At 42.2% G+C, this 17,279-nt stretch overlaps 1 protein-coding gene across 4 annotated transcripts in view; it reads left to right on the top strand.

The window, feature by feature from the left end:
* PGGT1B (protein geranylgeranyltransferase type I subunit beta) overlaps positions 1 to 15,071 on the top strand; it is a 29,479-nt gene extending 14,408 nt beyond the window's left edge. Inside the window, exons 5-10 of one of the 4 annotated variants that reach the window (XM_053407976.1) lie at positions 496 to 628; positions 6,778 to 6,823; positions 7,524 to 7,708; positions 7,939 to 8,047; positions 10,554 to 10,613; positions 14,403 to 14,503. In XM_053407976.1, coding sequence (XP_053263951.1) covers positions 496 to 628; positions 6,778 to 6,823; positions 7,524 to 7,708; positions 7,939 to 8,047; positions 10,554 to 10,579 — 499 coding nt within the window. In that variant the 3' untranslated portion in view covers positions 10,580 to 10,613; positions 14,403 to 14,503. Of the gene's footprint in view, positions 1 to 495; positions 629 to 6,777; positions 6,824 to 7,523; positions 7,709 to 7,938; positions 8,048 to 9,501; positions 9,525 to 10,553; positions 10,614 to 12,492; positions 13,842 to 14,402 lie in introns of those variants that run through there. The other 3 variants (XM_053407977.1, XM_053407975.1, XM_053407979.1) reach the window with 3 other exon arrangements.
* Positions 15,072 to 17,279: the final 2,208 nt, after the last annotated feature.

The following is a 17,279-nucleotide window of genomic DNA, read 5'->3' as shown; positions in this document are numbered from 1 at the left end:
GTGGGGAGGGGGTGTAGAAATCATGAGCTTTCATGAAAAGCTGGAATTACAAATGCAGAATTCCTGCTGATTATGCCAAACCCTGCCTCTATCTGTCACCATTTTGTGACTGGCGGACCTCCATAATTTTCAACAACCTTGGGGGAAGAAAGTTTTATAACCCTTGCTCTAGGAAGCAGAAGGCCTTGCTAATAGGGCACGGCACAGAATAATTCAGTTTAGTCCCTGCTACTCAGGTGAGTGGTGGGTATGCTGGCTGGTCAAAATGGTACTTTCACTAGCTAGTGTGTGTGTGCTGGCTTTGTAGTAAATGACTGAAAGAGGTCTTGTAATCACCTGACAGGGTTCTGCTTTCAGCAGGTAATTAGATCATTTTCCCATAGAAACTGACAGTTTGAAGTAAATTATGTTTTGTTCTAAAAACCCCCAAACAAACCCAGATTGAGATTCAGTTGAACAGAGCAGTAACTGTTGCATAACTTCTATATGTTATAGTTTTTGTGCAGTCCTGGAAGGAAGTGAAAATGACATGAGATTTGTGTACTGTGCTGCTTGTATATGCTACATGCTTAACAACTGGTCAGGGATGGATACGAAGAAAGCCATTGACTATATCAGGAGGAGCATGGTGAGTTTTGCAAATCAAATTTTTTCAACTTCCTCTATTCAGAGAATCTTTTCTTAACATTTCATATGCATACATTTTGTATTACTGTGTTGAATGAGGAACTAAAGCAATAAAGCAGCTTCTTTGCCAGTTTTCCTGCATCCAAACATATTTAATGCAGAATATTATAGCATTAATGCATAGATTTGCCTTTGTAATGAGCAGCGTGAGAGAGACAACATTAGGATTAATGCTTAATGATTTAGGACACAAAGGACTTCTAAAACATGAATTTTTATGATGCTACAGTGATATACGCTACTTAGTTTTTCTTCTTACTAGAAATAATGATGGATTTCATGGCTGCTAAATAGCCTCCACTTTGATATAAATTGTTGCCTATTCTGATTGTGTACAAGAAATACTAAGTATTCTGTGCATTCATTCATGGATAGTATTAGCCCTTCTGGGCAATTCAGACTGCAATCCTTTGTGAACTTAGCTGTGAGTAAGTCTGAACTTAGTGGGACTTATTCCTAAATATGCTTGCATACGGTTGCACTGTAAGGCTCCAACATTACAATCTTGTGTACGTTTACTTAGAAATATGGTACATAGCCATAGGATTTCAACATTCAAAATTCTTATATTGCTGCTTTTTATGATGTTATTGGGACACGGGTGGTGCTGTGGGTTAAACCACAGAGCCTAGGACTTGCCGATCGGAAGGTCGGCGGTTCGAATCTCCGCGACAGGGTGAGCTCCCATTGTTCAGTCCCTGCTCCTGCCAACCTAGCAGTTCAAAAGCACGTCAAAGTGCAAGTAGATAAATAGGTACCGCTCCGGCGGGAAGGTAAACGCCCTTTCCGTGCGCTGCTCTGGTTCGCTAGAAGCAGCTTAGTCATGCTGGCCACATGACCCGGAAGCTGTACGCCAGCTCCCTCGGCCAATAAAGCAAGGTGAGCGCTGCAACCCCAGAGTCGGCCACGACTGGACCTAATGGTCAGGGGTCTCTTTATCCTTTACCTTTATGATGTTATTGGCATATAGACCTTTCAAAAACTGAAAAGCTACCAGTTCATATTTTACGTTAACGTTTTCCATACTAGTGTGATTGCAACGCTGGAATCCTGCCCTGTAGCATGGTGAAAATATAATTGCTGTGGCTAGTTGGGCACAGCTTTACTTAAGGTATAAATCTAGTTTAAGTTCAAATAATTTAAATGTTGCCTTTTGTAAGTATAGAAATACATGATTGTGTTGTGAACAGCATGAGCTATTGCCTATTATCTGTCAGAGTACATGGGTTACAGATTAACAACCCAGGCCCTGAGTTTCCTGTTCTCTTTTAGCTGAGACTATAAATGAGTTAAACTTGCACTTCAGGTTTGGAATCTACACCAGCAGACCATCATTAGCATGCCAGACTGCCACTTCCTAGGCACTGTCTCTACGGGCTTCTCCTAGAGATGCACAGTAACCAGTAGGCTGCAGTTTTGCCACCAGTTATTTCATAAAAAGAGAATCCCGCACTGCACCATCAATCCTGCACAATGCCAAGAATCTGGCATGCTGTATTTTTAGTCTTGATCTGATGTGCAGAAAGCCAGTAGCTCTTGCATAGTTAACACTTGTAGTGAGACACTAGACTTCAAGTACACTTGATTATACACTTGAATGCTCAAGTGTGCTCCAAAATACTGCTCTTGAAAAGCACGTCAAACAGATAGTCCTTTTATGTTTTCCCTCTTTAGTTCAAATTCTGCCAAAGCCGTAAGCAGTCAGCTCTCAACTGCTGTACAGGAATGAATGTGTAGATTGCCATTAGGTAAGCTGTGTCCTGGGAGGCGATTGTGGTAAAGTTGACTTTTAAAAGCTGAAACTTGAAGAATGCATCCTGAGCTGCTTGAAAGGTCAAAAATACTATTGGTAGAATAAGGAAAACAGTGAATGCTATATTTCTGAGAGAGACATATAAAGGGGAGGGTGATTACAAATGTGTTATGTGCAGTGGCGAAGCTGCATGCTCCAGCACCGGGGATGGAGAGCGGCAGGGGCGTGGCACGCCGCCCAGCGTGGTGGGGTGTGTGCGGCTCGTGTCTGGGGGATGGCCGTGATGGGCCCCCCCTTCCCAGGGGCAGTGCACTCCCCCCTCCCCCTGTTCCACCGCCAGTGGCTATGTGAATCTTCATAGAGCATAGCAGAATTTTTTTGTGTACAAGCAGAACTAGGCATTTGGCAGCAAACGTAGGAATTTGGGGCCCTACCTTTGCTTGTGACATATAAAGCAAAGGCAGTGAGGCTTTTGCAGAGAGCCTGCTGCTTTTCCTCTGCAACCTGCTCTCTGCAGTCCCCAGTTGTTGTTGCTGCTGCTGCTGTATTCTACCAGTTGATGCCAAGAAACATCAAACTGGGAGACATTTACTGCACAGCAATATCAGACTTACTCCATCCCTGTTTCTCACCTGGGATAAAAATTCACTCCTTCTGTTCACCACCAAGAAAAGGGCATGGGGCTCCCACATGTAGTTCCTAGGAAATGGGGGGGGGTCATTTGGAGAGTTTTATAAAAGTAATTAAGAAAGGTTAAGCACTCCAGAAAATGCCTCATCCCTACTTTGCATGCAAACACTTTGTCCTACCCTACCCTGTAGTGTTCCATTTCTTTTCCAGCTTAATAGGTTGGAGGATAGAGGTGAATGCTCCGATTATCAAAGTCTGCCCCTTTTTAGATTTCTGTTATACTAGCATTCTCTGAAGACAGTGATGACTTTTGCTTTGTGGTCAGTTAAGAGCAGTGTGAATATACCACATTTTCCCGTGTATAAGACAATGTTTTTTGCTATTATTATTTTTTAGTAAAAAATTGGGGGCCATCTTATACATGGATGGTAGTCTAAACCACTGGGCATCTTGGGCTTGCCAGTCGGAATATCGGCAGTTCGGATTCCCACGACAGGGTGTCCCACACTCCTGTCCCAGCTCTGTCCCAGCTCCTGTCAACCTAGCAGTTTGAAAGCACACCAGTGCAAGTAGATAAGTAGGTACTGCTGTGGTGGGAAAGTAAATGGTGTTTCCATGCGCTCTGGTTTCTGTCACGGTGTTCTGTTGCGCCAGTAGCAGTTTAGTCATGCTGGCTACGTGGCGCAGAAATCTGTCTGTGGAGAAACGCCAGCTCTCACAGCCTGAAAGCATGATGAGCGCCGCAACCCCATAGTCACCTTTGACTGGACTTAACCGTCCAGGGGTCCTTTACCTTTACCTTTCCATCTGCTTGTAAGTTACAGTGTCATTCGTGGTTTTGGCAACCCTAATTTAAAATATTGATTTCTTAAGTTTGCGTTTAAAAAAATAGGTGTCATATACATAGAAAAATATGGTATTTGTTATCTTTGTGCTTGAGATCTCTCAAAATTCCCAGCACCAGAATACATTAGTGGAGTTTCTTCATAGCAGACATGAGTCTCCTAGAAGCAAAAGTATTATATTTAGGAATTAACAAGCACAATTATTCTTAAGCTAGATTAATCTAGAACAGTGCTTTTTCTTCTTCTAGAAAAATAGGTGCTGGTACTCACCATGAAGTTGTAACAGTATGTGTGTTGCACTTTTTCACAACAACAAAAGAGTTGCTGGTACTGCGTACTCTTGAGTACCCAACTGGTCTAGAATATTTTTGCAGCACTAATATTCAAAATAGCAACTTACCTTGCAACCTGAATTTTTCTCAGAAAGGGTAATATGGAAAATGGAAATACAGGTGAAACTCGGAAAATTAGAATATCGTGGAAAAGTTCATTTATTTCAGTAATTCAGCTTAAAAGGTGAAACTCATATATAAAAGGTGAATATATGAGATAGGCTCCTCAAATCAACACAGACTGTGGAAACTTCACACTGGACTTCAAGCACCTGGCATTGTGTGCCTCCCCATTCTTACTCCATACTCTGGGTCCTTGGTTTCCAAATAAGATGCAAAAACTGCTCTCATCAGAAAAGAGATTTGGGGAGCCATGTCGTCAGCTGGTGTTGGTCCACTGTGCTTCATTAAGTCCAGGGTCAACACAGCTGTCTACCAGGAGATTCTGGAGCACTTCATGCTTCCTTCTGCAGACGAGCTTCATGGGGATGCTGACTTCATTTTCCAGCAGGACTTTGGCACCTGCCACACTGCCAAAAGTCCCAAAACCTAGTTCAGTGCCCATGGGATTACTGTGCTTGATTGGCCAGCAAACTCGCCTGACCTGAACCCCATAGAGAATCTATGGGGCATTGCCAAGAGACAGATGAGAGACATGAAACCAAGCAATGCAGAAGAGCTAAAGGCTGCTATTGAAGCATCCTGGTCTTCCATAACACCTCAGCAGTGCCACAGGCTGATCGCATCTGAGGCAGTAATTGATGCAAAAGGGGCCAAACCAAGTACTGAGTACATATGCATGCTTCTACTTCTCAGAGGTCCAATATTGCTCTATTTGCAGTCCTTGTTTTGCTGATTTCATTTAATATTCTAATTTTCTGAGATTGTTAATTTGGGGTTTTCATCAGCTGTACGCCATGATCATCACAGTTATAACAAATAAAGGCTTGACATATCTTGCTTTGCATGTCATGAGTCTATCTCATATATTAGTTTCACCTTTTAAGTTGAATTACTGAAATAAATGAACTTTTCCATGATATTCTAATTTTCCAGGTTTCACCTGTATTTCTTTTCAACACCGTATCTACGTTTCTGAGGTGCCCATGTATTTCATTGTAGTGAACTGTTGGTTTATGTACAGTTCTAGCTTGTACTGATAATGTCCCCTTTATCACAGGCAAAACAGATGCCATTGTTAGAAGGGTGCTATTATTCAAAGATGTAGTTTTTGTTTCAACATCTCCTATGTTGTCATTTGCAAGAAAATAAGGCTCGTTCAAGCTTATATGTTTTTATCATTGCAGTGCAAATTTGAATGCTGCTGAATATAATTTGGTTAGGTAGCAACACCTTTGGCAAGTCAAATATTATTTCAAGTCAGTATTTTCATAGACTTAGATTCTTTTTGTATTTCTGTACCACAGCCCATGCCATTCTAAGGGCCCCTTGACCCTCATGTATTCTGTTTTTTTCCTTGGATTTACTGGTTTGTTTAGTATTGGGATACACAAGCTTTAGCACTGTCAAAGTTGGCTCAGTGAATACTTCGGTACCAAAGGTAATGTGCAGCAAGAAATATTACAGAAAAATCCAATGACCAGGAACTGTTTTGAAAACAACTTTCTAGTCTGCTCTAGAATTGCCCAGCGTCCTAAAGGGCTGTGCTTTAGTTTTGCATAGCTATAGTTTGAGCATAGAGTAAACTTCTCTACACATTCAGTAATAAAATTAGGAATCTGTAATTAAGCTAAAAATATATATTCTGTGCAAACAGCAAAGGCTGCTGTTTGTTTGGCTTTTCACATTTCCTGTCTTGTGTCAGTCAAACATATGAGTGCAATAATTATTGGAAGGGCGGAGGATTGCAGTTCCTCCTTTAAAAGGGCAAAGTTCCCAGTTATCTTACAGGCAAGATGACAACAGTCAGTCTCAGCATCCAGATAAACCTTAGGTCAGTGTTCTGTGTTTTTTTAAGTATCACGAGTTTGGTGCTGGAGTAAACTAGGTCCTCTACCTACCTTCAAGCTAATTATTTTATACTTGGTGTGATGTTTCATTCTCATTGTTTATGACACACCTGATTAGCTGGGCATCCGGTGTCTACAAGTAGCAGATTATTTTGAGTCAGCTGATTAGTTTTTAGGAAAGGGTGGACATTGTTTGCTGCCTGCATTCTTCCCCCAACCCTGACCCACAGCAGTCACAACTGCTTGTCAATGAATTTATTGTCTTTTCATAATGGCATTATCTGGGCTCCTGTATAGAGTGGAAGAACACCACCATCACCTATTATTATTATTATTATTATTATTATTATTATTATTATTATTATTGAATTTGAGCACTGTCTAGCTGTATACATTTGGTTATAACTTTGAAGTTAGTCCAGTGTCTTTGAAAAGTCATCTCCTAGGCTGTGGGAGACTAGAAATAACTTTTGGCCAAGGCCATGTAGTTTTACTAAAATGAAGTGTACATTCAAAGGTCTGCATGAATGCTTACATTTGCCTGCCTTTTGCCTTTTCAGTCTTATGACAATGGGCTTGCCCAAGGAGCCGGACTTGAATCTCATGGTAAGAGTATTTGTTTTCTTAAGGAACACTTTATTACAGTGGTAATGGGATAGAACACTTCTGCAAGGAAGAACTGCATGCACTGAGAAACTTTATTTTTGAGCTTGGCTTCATTGCAGGTTATTGACAAAATTTGGATATCATGAATCTTGTGCTGAGAGTCCTCCTTGTGAAAGTGATAAATAAGCAATAAGGTCATTACTTCAACAAGGAGGTCTCAACACAAGATTCACGATACCCAATTTTTGTCAGTATCTCTCAATGAAACCAAGCGCAAAAAGGAAGCTTCTTGGCATGTGCATTTCTCTTTGCAGAAGTTTTTAAGTGAGCCCAGACTTGGAGGGAAATGTGCGTATGTGGGAGCCTATGATAGCATAGTCTAATCCCTTCATTCTTGTGTTACATCTGCGCCTGGCCTAAAACTACAGGTAAAGTAACACACATGCATACCGTGGTATAAGTGGGATGACAACTGGTTAACAAAACAGTAACATGGTTGAGTGGCTTACCAGTCGTTTTGTTTGAAAATTGTTTGTCCAGCTCTACATGTGCTTAACTCAGTGCCTCCTCTCTCTGCTAGGGTGAATGACAGTGCATCACGTAAAATTGTCTTTTAGATACAGTAGTTTATGTAAACTGAGCTTCCTCAGTAGCTCCATGGAAGACTGAAAACTATGTTTGGGAAACTCTGGTTTTTCAGGTGGTTCTACTTTTTGTGGTATTGCATCCCTATGCCTAATGGGTAAACTTGAAGAGGTATTCTCTGAGAAACAGCTGGACAGGATAAGGAGATGGTGCATTATGCGGCAACAGAATGGTTATCATGGCCGACCTAACAAGCCTGTGGATACCTGCTACTCATTTTGGGTTGGAGCAACTCTTAAGGTAACTTGAAAGTTGAAGGAAGACACTGTCGTTCATAATCTGCCTTCTGACTATTTAACTTCTGCATTAATAAGTTAATTTAGGTTGACCTTTAATATCAAAGGTTAATTCTAGAAATTCATTTTTTTTCTTAAAAAGTAAGAGTATACAAACTTTACAATTCTCTGTTTGTACTTTTGGTGCATGTTAAAACTGATAATGTGTGTTAACACGACAAACCTTTCTTTCAGCTTCTGAAAATATTTCAGTATACAAACTATGAAAAGAACAGGAATTACATTTTATCAACCCAAGATCGCCTTGTTGGTGGATTTGCTAAATGGCCAGATAGTCATCCAGGTAAATGAACTTTTTTTGCCCACCTACATGAGAGGGCGAGGGGGAAGGAAAGGGGGCAGGAAGAGAAACCATAGCCAAATACTTATAACATGAAAATGAAACATTAATACTTTTGGTATGGTATAAGAGAGTAGTGACATTGAACACTAACAGGCTCTTACTAACGCAAATCATTTATAAGAACTTCTTAAGCCATGATTTTCGCTTTACAGATTGTGCTAGCTGGTGTTTTGGTTACATAACCAGCAGTAGATTGGTTGAAAACAATATTGTGTGCTACATCCGTAGCGAAAAAGTAGATGAGAACAAAAGGTGAAGGAAATTGGAAGTAGATATTAGTGTTTGTATAGTGGCGCTGAAGTAGCACATTAAGAAAAGGAGTATGGTGTCCGCATTTGCGTAATTGTCCTAGGGAATGAATCTCTTTCCTATCCATTTTTGTTCTTGTGACAATGTTCCCATTTAGTTACACAACCCATTAGCATAACATCTGTTTTGGAACCATTATTGAAGATAGATATTGATGAGGGGAAATCACTTTCCACAGAGGGAATATATACTGCTTATCTCGTCTTTGAAAGTGTTAACAAATGTGTACCAAAGTTTGATCCTCTATATATTGTATACCTGCACTTCCAAAAAACCTTTGAGAAAATACCTTGCCAAAGTCTCCTAAGTAAACTTACCAGTCATAGGAACCAGTGGCGTAGCGTGGGTTGTCAGCACCCGGGGCAAGGCAAGTAATTTGCGCCCCCTAACCCATGGATTTGCGCCCCCTAACCCTACAAATCTATGCCTATGAATGATGGTCCCTCTCTCTCTCTCTCTCTCTCTCTTTCTCATATTCCAATTGATTCCCATTTCCGCCGATCGATCCCCGAAGCTCTCACCCAGCGAAATTCGTGCGTAATTACGCTTCGCCATCCCTAATCCTGCCGCTTCCACCGGGAAATCATGACGGTGCGTTTCTCCTCTCCAAACTTTCCCCGGCCCTTTGCCGGCCGGCGCAGCCCTTTTGGCTACGAGCTCCCCTCCTTCTCTGCCCGCTTCCGACCCCACCTCCCCGTCCAGCCTCCCTACCTCCTGAAAAAAGGCGCCGGCGCCGAGCAGGACACCCCCCGCGGCCATCGGAGAGAGGCGGGGCCGAGGGAGGCGAGCCAATGGGCGAGGCGGGGCGGGGTAGGTGGCCACAGGGGCGGGCGCTGCCGCAGTCCTCGGGTGGGCAAGGTAGGAGCAGGCGGAGGCTGGCCGGCCGCTCTGACAATAGGGGCGGGCCCAGGGCACGACGCGGCTGGGCGCTCTGGAATCGCGCCCCCCCCAGATGTTGCGCCCGGTGCGGCCGGCACCCCTGGCACCCCCCACGCTACGCCACTGATAGGAACTAACCAGAGAAGTTGTGTTGTTGGGTGGTATGTAAGTATTGTAAATAAATACTAATACTCTTCCTGTTACAGGTTGGTAATGGGTTGTAAAACAGGAACAAGGTAGAGGTAAATGGACATTTGTTACAATTAAGGGATGTAAGTCAAGCAGCCACAGAAGGCTCTGTATGGAGAATGGTGCTGTACAACTTACTCCTGGATGACCAAGTTTAAAGATGGCTTCACATTATTCAGGATGATAAAAATCTAAGCTGATACTGAAGAGCCCCATAAGGTGTCTCCAAATTGCGTGAAAAGCCAGTAAAATAGCAAGCGAGGTTCAGTTTCAGAAAATGTAAAATGATGCAAATTGCGGCAAAAAATCCTACTCAGATATGCATGGGGGTCTGAACTGCTGTGGCTAATGAGGAAAACCTTGGGGTCACTGAAATGTCAAACTGGTGGCAGCAGAGAAAAGATTAAATCATTCTCAGTATTGTTAGAACTGTGACCACAACATGGCTTTTACAGTATGGCTGAATTTGGAATGATGTGTACAGTTGTAAATTTAAAAATATGGCCAGGGGCCAGAAGACACTGCTAGAGGCCATTCTCCTGGAATGACAGCTTTCCTGTCTGCGAGCTCTTCATTTACACCAGATCTGGGCAAGCCATGGGCTGCATCCCCCAAAGCCCTCTAGATCTTTCTACCATTGGAGAGAGAGAGATAGAATTGACAGGCAGGCATTCGTGTGTAGATGCAGAACGCAGCATGTAGAGCAGCACTTTGGAACTCCACTCTCAACCCATCTTCCGTGTGCCGTTGAAATATGGAGGGTGCACATCACCAGTTGAAGCTTTTGTGTGCTAGACTACAAATGGAGGGCCCTATATAGTTGGGACTTGTAGCATGTGCTGTTTGGTATGGGGATGGGGCCAGTAGGTTATGCCCTTGCTTCCACACGCAGCTGTAGGCAGTTCATGGTAGTCTGCCCAGAGCTTTGGCAACCTTGCAAGAAAATTTCTTTTAGGGCTTATTTTGAGCTGGGGCTTAGCTCTGGAATGTATTTTCAAATGCTAGAACTCAGCCGTGGAACCTGTGAAGTATGGTATTAATGCCTCTGTGTTGGTATCTCCTGCTTTAGAAGGACATTCTGACAGTCCCAGCTAGCATCTTTTCCAGACGTCTGCTATTCTACAGGAAGGTAGGATAGAATCTATCACTTGTAGCTAGCAATAAGCTCATTTAACTAGTTTGTTTTTAGACCTAGAGCAATGGAATAGCTTGCTGAAGTTCTCTGTTTGAGCTAGGGCTTTCTGCTGTCATGTTTTGAACCAGAGTCTTCTGTACTATGTGCCATGCACTTACAGAGAATGGCTGAAGAGGTTGGGCTTCTGGATCAGAGGGCCTAATTTTCAGCAGTTTCAAGCCTCTGCCATTCCTTAAACAGCTGAAGGTTCTGATAGCTTCTAAAATTGCCTTGCTGAGTTGAATGAGGGGCATTAAAACTGCTTTTATCCATAGAAGTAGTTGGAAATTGTGCTCAGAATGCTGGTTTAACTAAGCATCATCATTTAACAGCTTGAGACTTGTGGGAGAGAAGGAAGGAACCACCACAATTAAGGACTAACCAGGTATTGAAACTTTGTAAGTCTTAAAGTCTAAACAGCATAAGCAGTAAAAAAATGAGGGTTTTGGTCTAGAAAGATACAGATCAAAGCCCAAATTCTCCTGCTTCCATTTCTATTCTCTTGCCTCTAGGTTGACACCCTTGTTCCTTTCTGTAAGGTAGGGTAGGGAACCTCAGGCCTTGAGAACAAGTTCAGCCTTCCAGGCCTCTCTGTCCAGGCTCTGCCGCTTCCTAAGCCACACCCTTCGCTGTCCCATGTCCCCGAGTGTTTTTGACCGGCTGGAATGTTTCCTTGAATTGTGGTGATGTCTCTTGCTTACCTGAATGGAGAGAGAGACAGGTAGAAACATTTGATTTTCATGTGGCTGGAATGTACTTTATTATCAAAGAATAAAAATCTGTTGCCCCCAACCAGCTTTTGCCCTTGTGGTCCTTGTGAGGTTGTTCATGATGGGATGTGGCCTTTGGGCTGAAAATTTTACACACACACACACACACACACACACACACACACACAGCCTTGATATAAAGAAAATGCTTGAGCATTTTTAGAAAAGAAAAAAACCAGGATAGCTTTTTCTGTCTTATTAATACTTCTCTGGAAGTGTTTCCAGACATGGGATATGACCCAGCATCCTTAGGAAAATGTCTGACATCTAGAAGTTATCCAGATTCAAAGGTGGTCTTTCATGAGCAGGAAGGAACTTCTGCTTTTGGAAGCCATCCTCCCAGGCCTCATCACACTGCGGGGGCTACAGTGCAGTGGAGGAACCAGGAATGCCCAGTTGCAGGAGTAGATTGTGTGTCTCCAGATCCAACACACTGTCTCACTTGGTTGACCAGCTGCACATTTTTAGTATTATTTGGTTGTTGGCATCAGCTCTTCAGGTGTGGTTCTGAGCACACATACAAATTCAACTTCGTAAAGTTTTGGGTGGAATGCCGTGTAACGCTAAGGAAGTCTTTACATTTGCAACATGTTTCTCCCACCACTGTGTACTCCCTAATTCTGTTTTGTAGGTTCCCTCGGTCCTTTGGAGTGGGTGTGTGGTGGGGCAAGCATAAATTCATGTGCTAATGGAATGAGTGCATCGGATACCACCATTTAAATGATCCTTTCCATTCACCAAATATACAACAATTAAAAAAGCAGCAACCACCTTTGTTACATGTGTTGTGGAAGGAGTGGAGGAAGGGATTTTCACTTTGATGGACAGATCTAGTTGTTAATCACAGTGAATTATTTCCTTGGAGCTTCAATTCACAATGATTTGGAAGAGAGAGGTTTCTTCACACTGGTGGTCATTCTCTGAATTTTGGCTCTCAGGTCAGGGCGTTAATGATGAAGTTAGACTATTTGAGTGGCTTCCTTATTTTCTGATTTTTTCCTAACAAAGAATCAAACAACATAATACAATCTCCCTCTCTTCTTTTTCATGGACGGTACTTCCAGGAATGAAGGCAGATGGTGAAAAAATGCAGACTTTTCTGGGTGGGTTAAGCAAGGCACAATACTGTAGGACAGTGGTTCCCAAACCTTTCTCCTCATGGATCGCTTGAAATTGCTGAGGGTCTTGGCAAATCACTTGTTTTTCCACCTGTTGTAGCAACTGACATGCACTGTGCTAGGTTTTTGGTTGAATTTTTATAGACGTGCTGTGGACCACTTTTTTATTTTTTAAGATTCTGCAATATAGTCAGGGTATGTGTGTAGAGCTTCAGATTTAACAGATCAAGTTTAGGCTGTAATAATAGAACTGGAACAACACAGCGGCTCCAAAACAGACTGAGCTGCTGCACACCCCTTATGTTTCTTTTGGAATTGCCATATATCTCTTTGAAGACATGTGATGACTTTAGTCTTTTGACTGTATGACCTGGTATGTGGGATGTTGTTGGGAACTTTAAAGCAAATTATTAGGCACCTGTCCTGTAGTTTAGGACCCTCTAGGTGTTCTATAGGGCTGGGCTACACCTGGTTTTCAACATCACAATATATCACCAGCTAAACATTGCGATAAACTGATACATTACAACGTTTGGAATAAGGATGGAGCTATGTAGAGGCATTGGCTGGCTTCACATTTTTTTCCACATTGTGATTTTTGCAGGACACACACACACACAAACACACACACCATAATTCGCAGTATAGTGCCAGGTCAAAAATTATGAATCTGATATCATGATATGGACTTCAAATTGGTTTTGGATGATATATAGGGTTGTCATATTTCCAAAAGTAAAAACTAGGGTACCCCAAAAGTAGTTGAGCTTTTTAAAGGAAGCCCCCAAAATTGTTGAGCTGTTTACAAAAATGCAAAAAAAAGCGATTTTTCGATTGACTTGCCTTTGGAAATCCCCCCCAGACATCAATTCCGCCTTTGAAATCCCGGTAGTGTCTGGGATAATCCAGACATATGGCAGCCCTACGATATATAAATATATTGCCCAGCCCTAGTCTTCTGCTATTTATAGTATAAAATTTGTCTCTTAAAAAATTAAGATTGAACTCTTCACCAGGCTTTTTCTCATTTCTGGAATATTGTGTGGATTCTGACAAAGTTTACTATAAAAGCAGGTATAATGTGATGTGCATGACTACATGACTGTATTTTGTCCCAGGAGGCAGAGTAAGGTCATGACCTTCAGTGGCATCCCTGTAGAACAGTGGTTCCCAACTGGTGGGCCGTGGACCCCAGGGGGTCCATGTATCCCACCCAGGGGGTTCATGGCACCATGCACATAACAAAAAATACCATAGAGATAACATTTTTTCAAAAGTAGGGGGTCCATGGGTTGGCTTTTGAAAAACGGGGGGTCAATAGCTAATTGGGAACCAGTGCTGTTGAATAATGCAAACTTTTAATAATGGCAAGTATGTATTGCTTCCAGGGGGTGGATCAGTGCTACTTTAGTGGAATCACATGCGCTTGTGTAGCTTGGAATTCCTTGGTACTTGACATCAGGGGTGCCAACTTGCAGAAAATATTGGGGTGGGGAGGTAAGCCCTGCCCCACATAATCAGTCACATGACGTAGCACACGCACACCATGTGAATGGCAATACCCATCAACTTTAGGGGGGCCTGGCTCCCTCAAACATTTTATTGGGGGGCACACCAAGGGACCTTGGCCAAGTTGGCACCTATGCTTGGCATACGTGGTCCCTTTCTCTCCACCTCCACCCCAATTTGTTGTCTCCCATAAGCTTTAATTACTACAGACAGTTTTCAGACAGCAAGAAGGAATATTGTGTGTTGATGCTATGTTTACTATTGGCATGTAGTGAGATACTTTTTTCTTGAGAAAATGGCAATTGTCTACTGCAGAATAATGCACATCCTCTGATGTCTCCTCCCAGATGCTCTGCATGCCTACTTTGGGATCTGTGGCCTGTCGCTAATGGAGGAGTCTGGCATTCGCAAGGTTCACCCCGCCCTGAATGTAAGCACACGAACCTCGGAGCGCCTGCTGCACCTTCATCAGATCTGGGCAACAAAGGACTCTAAACAGTGTTCAGATACTGTGCACGATGCCACATGACTGATTTCAGACTCCAGTTGAGCTTGGTAGCATAATTGTAGCCCAAGGTGAAAAGCCATGTATAACCAATGTGCTCTTTTTAAGTGCTGGAATCATACAATCAAGTTCATGTCACTGGCATCATTCAGACAGCAAATGGCCTTCAGCCAGTTATTCTGGATTGGAATTTTAAAAAATTGCTTGCCCCTACAGATGCTGTCTTGGTTTTAATGAATCCCTTCAAAGCAATGTTGTTCTATTATATTACTTTAAACAGTGCAATGGCAAAGTGTAATGATAATAAAAAGGATATTAAAATGTATTTAAGTATTTTCATACTTAATCCCTTGAATTTACTGAAATTTATTTGATACATTCTTCATATAAAATCTTATAAATTAAGTGTTGATTACTAAAAAAAAAAGGTGTCCTTTTAAGGTAGATGGCAATTCTATAACCTTTGTAATAAAAATAAAATAATAAAAACTATTTTATTCATTATAATGGACCCAATATGTTTGCATTATTTTTAGACACCTTGGCTGCTGCTAGTTGGAATATTTTGAGATAGCATTTGGAGTACCAGTTTTAACTGAACTTTAATGCTATTTTAAGATGTATCATGCTAAGTGAAAAGAAATAACTAAAAGAAAAAAGTATTGCAGTTGATGTGATTTGCTACAAAAAATTGGACAAAAGTAGTCCAGTCTTTCCTGCATTCTGTGATCTTATTTATCCCACACAATCTAATACTTTACTGAAATGAGTGTAGACAGCAGTCTTAACTGCCCTTTGCTTTTGTTTCTGTCACTTCATTTTGGGGCTTTTTTCTGCTTCTTCCTGTATTATTAGGGGAGTTGTCCCACTGTTTCTGTGTGCACATTCAATACCTTATTTTATTTGCCCTTTTTTAAAGCAAAGGAGCCATATTTCATTTCCTCATTTTGCAAATTGCACCACATTTATTTGGGGTTCTCTAAGCCTTCTTGGAGGGACGCGGGTGGCGCTGTGGTCTAAACCACTGAGCCTAAGGCTTGCCAATCAGAGGGTCAGCAGTTCGAATCCCCGCGACAGGGTGAGCTTGGTCCCTGCTCCTGCCAACCTAGCAGTTTGAAAGTACATCAAAGTGCAAGTAGATAAATAGGTACCACTCTGGCGGGGAAGGTAAACGGCGTTTCCGTGCGCTGCTCTGGTTCGCCAGAAGCAGCTTAAGTCATGCTGGCCACATGACCCGGAAGCTGTACGCCGTCTCCCTCAGCCAATAAAGTGAGATGAGCACTGCAACCCCAGAGTCGTCTGCGACTGGACCTAACGGTCAGGGGTCCCTTTACCCTTTACCTTTAAGCCTTCTTGGAGCTAATTCCTGCCTTCATAAACCATGGTATGCAGAGTCGGGAATGAGGGTTGGGGCCAAGCACACTTTTTCCACCCCTTCATTCCCTTTATTTTTGGAGTTTCTTAACTGGCTTTAAGCCAGCATTCCCTGATTTGAATTAACTGGGAATTGTGGCTTAATCTTTGTGCTCAAGCCATTGTGGAACAGGAATGGGTGAAGCTGGCTGTTGTGATGTTCAGAAGGGCTTTTTAAAAAAGCAGACAAGCAAAAAGGCTTGATATCCCCATGCTAAACTAAAACATGAGTGTTTTTTTGAAAGTGTCTTCACTAGAAAAAGAACAATTGTTGGGTGCAAAGGTGGTTCAGATTCTGTTAATATAATACTATGCAAGTCTGAGTTCTGATAAGCTGCAATTTAGACAACAACCTACCTTAAGCCTTCCAAAGGGGCACCAGGGATATACTTAACCTTTTATTTGCTTGTGTCTCTTTTTGCACCCAGTTCATTATATTCTCAAGCTGATGAATCTGCAAAATGCGGATTCTGGGATTTGTTATTTCTTAGGTATCTTTGAAAAGACCATTTGAAGTTTGAAATATGGAAATCAGAAACATTAAACCGATAAGGTAATTTTATTTTAAATCCCTTATCTTTAAATTGGCAGGTTTTTTAAAGCAGAGTTTGGATGGCCACCTGTCAGGGATTCTTTAGCTGAGATTCCTGCATTGCAAGGGGTTGGACTAGATGACCTTTGTAATAAAAATTTTAAGGTCTCGTATATATAATAACTGTTCATAAATGTACCAAGCAAACACATACATAAATATATAAACCACATTCTGAAGCAGCACAGGAAGACAGTTCTGAAACCATTTTGACTCCCAAACTGACCAAATGTTTCTCTGCAAGGAGGGAGGGAGGGAGGGAACCTTCCCATTGTCTCAGGAATTAAGTGATTACCATCTCAAAGGAATGGCCAGACTACCAGAAAAGGCAATCAGGTAAGGCAATCAGGTAATTTGCCAGACAGGAGATAAACAACGCACTCAGATTTCTGTTGTAGACCGCCTTTTCTGTGATGTAGGTATGATGTATCTGGGGGGTGGTCTTGGGCTACACCCCTTCTGTGATGTATGTATGATGTTTCTGGGGGTGGTCTTGGACTCCAGGGCGGGCAGTTTAAAATGTCTATATAAGGGCAGGCACACCTTTGTTCTGGGTGGTCCTCCTCTCTCTTGAATGTGAGGGGAAGCACCCTGTTGCAACAGCTTTAATAAAGATCAGGCTTACTAGCTGCTTTGATTCTCAATATTCTCTGGTTGGCCTCTGTTATTTTCTCCTACAAAGGACTCTATAAGGGCTCTTGTGTACCCCATAAG

Source organism: Podarcis raffonei, chromosome 11 (assembly GCF_027172205.1).
Source record: "Podarcis raffonei isolate rPodRaf1 chromosome 11, rPodRaf1.pri, whole genome shotgun sequence".
Taxonomy (NCBI): domain Eukaryota; kingdom Metazoa; phylum Chordata; class Lepidosauria; order Squamata; family Lacertidae; genus Podarcis; species Podarcis raffonei.
The sequence above is the reverse complement of the archived record's forward strand: the minus strand, read 5'-3'. Positions and strand labels throughout refer to the sequence as shown.